The sequence below is a fragment of the Gadus macrocephalus genome, chromosome 12, assembly GCF_031168955.1.
Source record: "Gadus macrocephalus chromosome 12, ASM3116895v1".
NCBI lineage: Eukaryota > Metazoa > Chordata > Actinopteri > Gadiformes > Gadidae > Gadus > Gadus macrocephalus.
Window position 1 is genome coordinate 26510297 of NC_082393.1, and position 10000 is coordinate 26520296.

Below are 10000 nucleotides of genomic sequence, written 5' to 3' on the forward strand. Positions count from 1 at the left end.
TCTCGTTGGTCGTCGTGGCCATATGCCGCTCTGTGAGAGGAATATAGCCGCACGATACCCGTGGATACTCTGTCTGTTAATCTGTTGAACACACACACACACAAACACTTTCTTTCTCCCATGGACCTGTACTGGATTACGTCAGCTTGTTTCGCACAAAGTGTTTTTTCAGGTTTATCTCTCCGGTCTCATGACACGAAACCCCAAAGGAAACCAAAGCCCAAGAGTCCTCTGATCTTTGTTCTGTGGCTCCATGTTAACATAAAGAGAGTCTGCCGGTTATTAAACCAGGGAGAGGTTAATGCTAATGGGGCACCTCCTGCATGGGCAGTCTGAATGTCAATGCATGTCTGAATGTCTTCCGCAGAAGACTCAAAACTCACCTGGACTCACCTGGACCCGCCCACTATAGTATGTTGTACGTTCTGGCACTTATTGTACGCACTTAAAGTACGTTTTTATTCATAGTACTTAATTGTGTAGCATCTGCAGTAGCTAGCTATCATTAGCTGCGTTTCCATCTAAAAGGTGATGCAAATCTTTAGAAAGTTCGCAAAAAAGTAATTTGAATTAGGTGCGTTTCCATCAAGTGGTTGGAGCGGGTAACTTCCCTAGTTCTGCCTGGAGGTGGCGCTGTAGGCAAAAAATGTATGCCGATACATGGCTGTAATAAATGGTTTCCCTTGGGCAAGTCATAACTGTTCTTTCAGTGAAGTTATCATTGGCTATTTTAACTTCCATCCGTAGACTAAGAAATAGAAAAATGACAGTGTACACAGCGGTAGCAAGGGAAAACGAGGACGACGTCGAGTGCCTTACGTATGGGAGAGCACAATAGGGTGAGGACGTTACACGTTGATGTCGGCAGGGTTGCTATGGCCGGTCGTTATGCGGAAATCGGAAAGACTGTCAGTCCTGTGTGTTCAAAGTTCGCTACGTCACCGCTGTTTCGAAAAGTGTGTTTCCATCTCCCATTGCGCTAATATTGTTGTACTACAATACAACGATATTCGAGAATTAGAGGATTTTTATGCGAATTTTGGTTTACTGATTCGATACTTCAAAGTTCGCATCAAACCAGGGGGATGGAAACGCACCTACTGCTGTACACAGCGGGTTAGCCTAGGGATGGTACAACCAAGTACTTACACTTGGTTGTACGAAAGCTGTACTGTACTGTCTGACAGCAATACATTGTTTCACTTCTTTTGACAAATGAACTTATTGTAAGTCACTTTGGATAGAAGTATCTGCCAAATGCCTTAAATGTAAATGTAAATTTCAAGAGAACACAACTCTTTAATTTCTGTGTTGTCTGCTGAAGAGGGTTAGATCATTTGTTTAAACTTAAGGCCAACATGTAGTCTGTCTCTCTTGCCTTCTCTGTCCCCAATGCTCTGCTTCTTCTGCTGTGCATCAATCTTAGGGTTAGTGCTGTGACAGAAATGCGTGTGTATTTGTGTGTGTTTGTGTGTCTGTGTGTGTGTGTGTGTGTGTGTGTGTGCGTTTGTGTGTGTGTGTGTGTGTCTGTCTGTCTGTGGTATAACAAAATACTTCTGGGTAGACAAAAGGTTAGCGAGTCCACAAGACGAGGCAGGCACACACACACGTGCACACATTGAAAATCCAGTAGAGCTTTGAAAATGTGTGCATGCAGCAGCCCATGCAAGGGAAATCATTTCTAGTAGGGAGGCTGTGAGTTCACTGAGTTCTAGATCCCTGTTCTCGCTGCTATCCTTCACTGTGTTATTCCGGACCTCACTCGCCCTGTGTTCATTCAACGCTGTTTGCGTGAGCGCTCACTTGTTTCCTCAGTGTTCTTTGCGGGACCGGGTAAACACTGCTTTAAACGAGAACACGCACCACATTGAGTTTATTTAGTCTAGTCTCTTCAGAGACCGCGTGCCCAAACGGTTTCAACAACAGGAGTAAGCGGAGCTCCACTAAGAGACTCAATCTAAACCACCCCTTGTTTTGAAACTTTTATCCACTCATTATTTGGTGGAGAGCTCATTAAAGACGGGTTCTTCTTTCAAACCTTTTAAAACACAGTTGTTTGCATTAGTAATGAATTGTGGTACTATGACTACATATGCATTTCTTGGGCTATGGTTAAAAAGTGATCTTATCTTTCATGTCCGTCAGGTTGCCATTGACATGACGGGCAACATTTCTGAGGTGAACTGCTGCAAAATACTAAAATTTGTTCAAAGTTTGCCAATGAATCATCATCCTCATACCAGCATCCCTCATCTTATGCTTTACTGAATTCTGAACATAAATATGCACTGCTGTTTTTAAACACCAAATCTGCCTGAGAGAGCAGGATAGAGAAGAGAGAGAGATGGAGAGAGAAGGAGAGGGAGAATCAGGGAGAGAGGGAGAGAGAGCGTACACTCAGACATAGAGTGCTCAAATGAGCATTTAATAACACCATCGTACTATTAAAATGCATTTGAATAGAAACGTACATTATTTGATATTCACCCATATTCATATGCTTTGAAGTTATGCCTTACGTTATCAAGCCTTTCTATCTGGTACACTTTGACAAAACTTTTGGGCCAAAAGTTGAATACAAGTTCATGCTGTGGTCATTCTCTTTTGACCATGTTTTGGGTGCGGAACTTCAAAATAAAGGCGTTCATCGAGCTGCAAATGGCCCGTTGTCCACCCCGTCTGATGTATTCCGCCGGGGTGGACCGCGGAGCGTGAGGTCCAGGGTGTGTGCTGCTCAGAGCCTGTCACCTCTGCTATATGTCAACACCTTCAAAGTGTTGTGCCTGTGTGCGTGTGTTTGTCTTTTCTCGGTTGGTTCGTGTCTTTCCATGAGTATTCTTCTGTTTGTGTCGGTGTGTGTTTGTGCGTGTGTGTGTGTGTGTTTGTTTGTGTGTGTGTGTGTGTGTGTGTGTGTGTGTGTGTGTGTGTGTGTGTGTGTGTGTGTGTGTGTGTGTGTGTGTGTGTGTGTGTGTGTGTGTGTGTGTGTGTGTGTGTGTGTGTGCATATGCTTCACTTACAGTCTCCGCTGGCCTCAGATAACCTCTGGTCACATGACCCCGTCAGGCTGACTCCCCTCTCTCTCACCTCTCTCTCTCTCCCTTTATTCTCACATTCACACACTTCACTCTGTCTGCTCTATCCCTGAATGGCACACGTACAAAACGAACCGATTTGATATGTAGCCATCGCTACACACACTCTGTTGTGGGAATGTTGGGTGTGTTTTGTAGCATATGATCGTGACAGGCTGGCAGGCCGAAATCTGTTTACACTGGGAAGAAAGCAAGAGAGAGAGAGAGGTTAAGACGCGGTAAATAAACAGTGCAATGCTGCTTTGTTGCTGATGCAGTAAAGAGACGAGCATGCCTCTGTCCTCCTCCTAGCTTAGTGAATTACACAAGGACCATTAATTCACCTTTTAAGGAGAGAACTTGGCCAACACTACAGTCAGACGACCCCGGAATCCAATTGTGCTGCCATTATAAACCAATCTGTTAAAGTAAAACAGAATGGTTGAATATCGTCATGTCATCTTGAATGGCAAAGTCAGTCACAGCCAACATGAAGGATTATTGCGATCATTATCTGGTAATCATCATGAGACACATTTCCTTGTTATTGCAGACATCTCTAATTGTCCATTTAGTTATCTTGTTATTAAAGTTGATTTGAGCTGATGTGTGGAGATGATAGCTGTGAAATGAGCTGAGGCCTGAGGGCGATCATGAGACCCGCTGTCATGAGTTCTGGCTCAGGCTGGTTCACCATGCTGTCACATCAAAAACAATCTTCTCATTTCATCAGTAGCTCTTCAGAAGTCGACTTGTCCTCACTGGATAGGGGAGGCCAACCACAAATGTTAAACAATTCATTTTTGTTCATGCTGTGTTCTACAGCATGAACTATGTTCTATTTGTCCTGAAACTTGATTATTTAATTCAATACGGGGATTCTGCTGCTTCAGAAAAACAACATCACAAAGCTTTATTGTAAAAGTTTACACACACACACACACACACACACACACACACACACACACACACACACACACACACACACACACACACACACACACACACACACACACACACACACACACACACACACAGACACACACACGCGGTGCACTGAAACAGAGTGGAGAGAAAAGCAAAAAACACTTATGTTTATTATGTTTAAATGCAACATTGTGTGTGTGTGTGTGTGTGTGTGTGTATGAAAACTGCATTGCCCTCAGTGTCGATCTCACTGTTATCAACTTACAACTGGTCACAAACAATCCGACTCTCCATCGTTCCGTCTTCCTTACCTGTGTGTGGCTGAAGTTCATCTCTACGCAACGTGGCTAGTCTTCGTCATCTCCCGATGTCCTGGCGTCCAGCCTGTTCAGTGAATGGGCCCCTGGGAGTCCTTCACTGGGTCAGTGGACCGGCCTGTGGTACGACCCACATACATGGAACTGATGCAATAGCGTTCATCATAAAGGACTTGTGCTGCGTGTTGGTTTTTTGTAAAAAAAAAAACTGGAAATGTGTGCATTATCAGCATGGCTGCACCTAAAGTAGGGGAGCATTCACACCTGAGCTGTTTGCTCTGTTTAAAAAGAAAAAGCAGAGAGCGTTTCCCCCCATGGTAGTCCAAACTGCCTCTTTGGAGTACCATATTCATGTTAAACGTAAGCCTTTTCTGATTTTATTCAATGCAGATAAACTCACCGATACTGCACCTCGACGGAGAGCTTGGGTCATCCTCTTTGTATCGGCATGCGTTGTATCGGCACAAAAATCTGCCTTGGTCATGTATGAGCAACCTAGAGTCATTAAGTCTTTGGAGCGTTCAATCACTTCAGAGCACATTGAAAAACGGAACGCTTCACCGACTTATTGACAGAAAGTTGCTCATACATGACAGGCGTCGATTTTCGTGAAGCCAAGGCATGCAGATACAAAGAGGATGACCCAAGATAAGACTTGCATTTTCATGAACTGGGCAGTCAATGAAGGGATTACAGCTAAGCAATACGAAGACCACCTCTTAACCCTCTTTTAGACCGGCACCCCGTGTCGGTCTCTGGTGTCGGCCTGCGTGGAGCCGGGCCGCGCTCCTATCAACGAGACGCTCACGAGGCCGTCTGCCGCACCGTAGACACGCACCCCAGCTAAACAGACCTGAAGTCTATACTCATGATGTCCCTCGATGAATAAACTGTGTGTTTTCAAAGAAAGACATGCTTGCATGTCATTTCATGAAACAATGTATAGGCTTGGATGAAAACACATATGTTGGAATGCCTCCAGCATTCACACACACACATATATACGCACACACACAAATATATACATGGCATGCCCACACACACACACACACACGCACACACACACACACACACACACACACACACACACACACACACACACACACATGCATACACGCACACACGACACACACCACTGCACTGCCCCGCTCTGGTTGAGGGGGCATGAATATGGGAGCCGGTGTCCTTGGCGACGCACGGCGGTTTAATACTCTAATATAGGCTTCAGCGCCCAGAGGTCGAGAGGTCATCCATTGATATCAAGGGGACTGTGGTTTGCTGGCCTGTGGTGATTGGTTAAGTTTATTCAGCCATTAGTTAAGGGTGGGGGGGGGGGGGGTGTTGAGGGAGAATCGATGGCTCTTATCATCCGTTTGACTCCAGAGGGACTGAAGGGCGTCGGCGTGGAGCCTGATGAAGGAGACACTAGGGTCGTATGAGGCAGGGAGAGGTGACTAGATATCATTTTCCTCCCTTTAAATTTTTTGGTTTATATATCATTCTACATTATTATTAGGGTTGGGGTTTGCTTGATTTTTGTTTGAATTTACAGATTACGATTTAAAGGTGGAAGAGATCCGCTAAAGGTTTTATCATACTCTAAGCTTAATGGAACTGGATATTTTACGACTTAGAACTGGTTTCAGGATAGAACCGGTTAAAAACTGAAATATACACCCACATAGACACTCAAATACCCATCCAGAGCTAGCTAGAAATCCAGATTCATATGCACAAAAATGCAAACAGATATTCATATTATATTTATATTTACACATAAACACTTTGTGAAATTCACAAATACACACGTAAGCCCTCAGCCAAACATACTTGCGTCATAGAGTGTATCAATAGATAATAGATCAACAGATATACACTCACTTCTGGCAGGCTACCTTACCTACTTAAGCATCATTGATAGTCAGCTGAATCGCCCATGGGTGAATTGTGCAGTCTTTATAACTTTTAAGTTATAAATGTAACTAAATCCTCTCATGCGACGGCAGTAACTGATCCCCCCCCCCCCCCCCCCCCCCCTTCCTCTGTCTCAGAGTCAGGAGAACTGGACCAGTACGACACCGGGACCCTCATAGAGGCTCTGAGGGGCTTCTTGATGGACCTGCCAGCCCCCGTCATCCCCGCCACCATCTACAGCGAGCTGCTGTACGCCGCACAAGGTACCGTAACACACTCTGTAACACACTGCTCTGTAACACACTGCTCTGTAACACACTCTGTAACACACTGCTCTGTAACACACTGCTCAGTGACACACTGCTCAGTGACACACTGCTCAGTGACACACTGCTCAGTGACACACTGCTCAGTGACACACTGCTCAGTGACACACTGCTCTGTAACACACTCTGTAACACACTGCTCTGTAACACACTCTGTAACACACTGCTCTGTAACACACTGCTCAGTGACACACTGCTCAGTGACACACTGCTCAGTGACACACTGCTCAGTGACACACTGCTCAGTGACACACTGCTCAGTGACACACTGCTCAGTGACACACTGCTCAGTGACACACTGCTCAGTGACACACGGCCACAGCAGTGTGGTTCTTTCATGCTGGTTCAGATCAGGCCTCCTTTGATGCTGGGGATTTGTGCGTGACTGATATGGTTATATATTCACCCACACACAAACACACACACACATATATGTGCACAATCTCACACATACACACACTGACACACACACACAGACATGGTGATGAACGAGGGTAATACCCTTAATATTTTATATACGTCTCCTCTTAAGCCCCCCTCTTTAGAGACAGAGAGAACCTGGGATTCTCTCTCTCTCTCTCTCTCTCTCTCTCTCTCTCTCTCTCTCTCTCTCTCTCTCTCTCTCTCTCTCTCTCTCTCTCTCTCTCTCTCTCTCTCTCTCTCTCTCTCCATGAAGCTCTGTCTCTCTATCTTTCTCTGTCTCTCTGGCTCTCTCTCTAGTGTTCCATTGTGGTTCCTCTTAATTCTCCACATTATGGGTCTGCTGCCGCTCTGCGTTGATCCCTGCGTTGATCCCTCCTGTGAACTCTGTCCTCCACGCCCCCGCTCTGAGGCCTGGCTCTGAGGACAGGCAGGTGCCTCTGTGCCGCTGTGACATTAAAGTACGATTGCCCCCGACCCAAGTTGTCACACTCCTGCCACAGCCCAGAGGTTTGCCATATTTTGGAGGTGTAGCTTTGAGTCAGCCTCCACATGAGTCTCCCCTCCTGGCAGTTTGAACTGCGCTCCAGGACATCAAGCTGCGGGCTAGCAGACTGCGTTTTGAGACTCTCTGTCTGTCTGTCTGTCTCTGTCTCTGTCTCTGTCTCTGTCTGTCTCTCTGTTACACATGTATGTCTGTCTGTCTGTATGTCTGTCTGTCTGTTGGTCTCTGTCTCTCTGTTACACATGTCTGTCTGTCTGTCCTCTGTCTGTCTGTCTGTCTGTCGGTCTGTTGGTCTCTGTCTCTCTGTTACACATGTATGTCTGTCTGTCTGTCCTCTGTCTGTCGGTCTCTGTCTCTCTGTTACACATGTATGTCTGTCTGTCTGTCTGTCCTCTGTCTGTCGGTCTCTGTCTCTCTGTTACACATGTCTGTCTGTCTGTCTGTCCTCTGTCTGTCGGTCTCTGTCTCTCTGTTACACATGTCTGTCTGTCTGTCCTCTGTCTGTCGGTCTCTGTCTCTCTGTTACACATGTCTCTCCTTCCTCTTGACCCTCGCTCACCTCAGTCTTGTGTCGTCATTGTGCGTGTGTGTGTGCATTTTGTTTTGAGGTGTGTGTGTATGCGTGGATCTGTGTCTATGTACCTGCATAACAGAGAGCTCAGGGCAAGGCAGACAAACAATCCACAGGACAGACAGACAACCTCACAGTAGGACAGACAGTCAGCTGAGTTCATGCCAACTCCCACGAGACCTCCTCCCACATATGTGATCCCGAGTCCCTCCCCATCGCCGACCCCCGCCCGCCTCCATCATGGAAGGCCCCCCAGCCTCGGGCCGTGGTTAGGTGCCAGCCCCTTCTTCTTTTTTAGCTCTTATTTATTTATTCATGGAAACATTCTAAGTCGGGATAAACCTCTTTTTGAAGAGAGACATCTAGTATTTTGCTTGGGTTCGCGGCAGGTTAAGCCCAGCGAAATTGAACTTCTTATTTGGGATGGGGTCACTTGGAGAACACACTTATTCATTTGTGTTGGCTGTAGGGAAATCACGGAGAGGGGATTTGGAGGGCCGAGATGTTTAATTTGTACAGTAAGGATAAGCTGTGCAATAACATGGAGCGATCCCCGAGGAGACGCTGGACTGAGAGAGGAGGACGCTGGGGAGCCAGGGCCTGGTCCGCCCGCCCATGGACCGCTGTCCTCCTCTGCACCCCTAACCCTAACCCTAACCCTAACCCTAACCCTAACCCTAACCCTGCTGTCCTCCTCTGCACCCCTAACCCTAACCCTAACCCTAACCCTAACCCTAACCTTCATTGCATACTTATCGACATTGCGATTTCAGCCTCTACAATTCGCTAACCGTGAAATGTTATGTTCATTTATATATATAATAAAAAGAACGAATAATCCTGATTTTGAAAATTACATTCATTACAAACTATCAGTTACTCAGCAATTGCCTTATTATTATTTTTATTTTGAGTACATGGTAGGCGCCTAATAGATTGACCAATAATCTGTTAATCGCAATGAATAATCGCAAAATGTTCTAACCATGCAGCCGTTCTATATGTCGTGTTATGAAGAAGAGGGAGGAAGAAGGTGAAACCTTTGACATTAGACACCATTGAGTTAGGAGATGACCCTCCTCCCCCCTTAAATGTTATTAGTGATGATTCAGTCGCTCTCTACACTCAGCTGTGGGTTTACAAGGGAGCGCGTGACAGCTGCAAACACAATTTCAAGGATTTCTTAACTGCGAGCACGTGATGACGGTGCATGTTAATGCTATTTGATGTCATTCTACCATTCATATGTATAGATATCATTTTTGTAATTTACCCTTTTTGTTTCTTTATTCGGCTGTCAGTGACTTTAGGATGCATTTAGTGAGCTGTATCATCAGTATTTTCTCATTAGATTATTCCTCATAAACAAAAAAGTAAGAAAATGGTGATCCTTATTTTTGCCTTAGAGTGAGATAGGTGAGTTGTATGAATTAAACATCTCTTACAGTATTACCTGTTAACGACTCCACAATGCAATCTGTTGTGAGCGCGTGTTCCAGGATTTTAGGAAAAAATGTAGAACTACAAACGCACAACACAAGCATAACAATATTGTTTTATTTGACAAATAATAAAATAGCCTAAATATAAGACAATAATTAATAATAATTATGAAATGTGTTTGTTTTTTAGGGTGCGGTTAGGGTTAGGGTCCCAGGCTTTATGTGAACCCCCTTGGACTCATCGCTCTGTGTCCCAGGCCTGGGTGTTCTGGGGGCTCTCCCTCTGGGTGCTCACCCTCTGACTCCGCCGAACCCCCTCCCCTAATGATCTGACCCGGGGTCAGCGCCTTTACCCACTAAGACTAATGGGCTCCGGTCCTGCTGACCGCTGTCCATCTGTCCATCTGTCCATCTGGACGCAGACGGGGGGGCAGGCTGGGGGGGGGACCAAAGGACCAGTGGTTTCATACGCGTTGGCTATCGGGGTATCACTTCATCAGCAGGATG

At 45.7% G+C, this 10000-nt stretch overlaps 1 protein-coding gene across 1 annotated transcript in view; it reads left to right on the plus strand.

Moving 5' to 3' along the window:
- The window catches only part of pik3r3b (phosphoinositide-3-kinase, regulatory subunit 3b (gamma)), a 129648-nt gene that overhangs the window by 51750 nt on the left and 67898 nt on the right, over positions 1–10000 (plus strand). The window contains exon 4 of the mRNA XM_060067089.1: positions 6367–6492. Within this exon, the coding sequence (XP_059923072.1) occupies positions 6367–6492 (126 nt within the window). The remainder of the gene's footprint in view (positions 1–6366; positions 6493–10000) is intronic.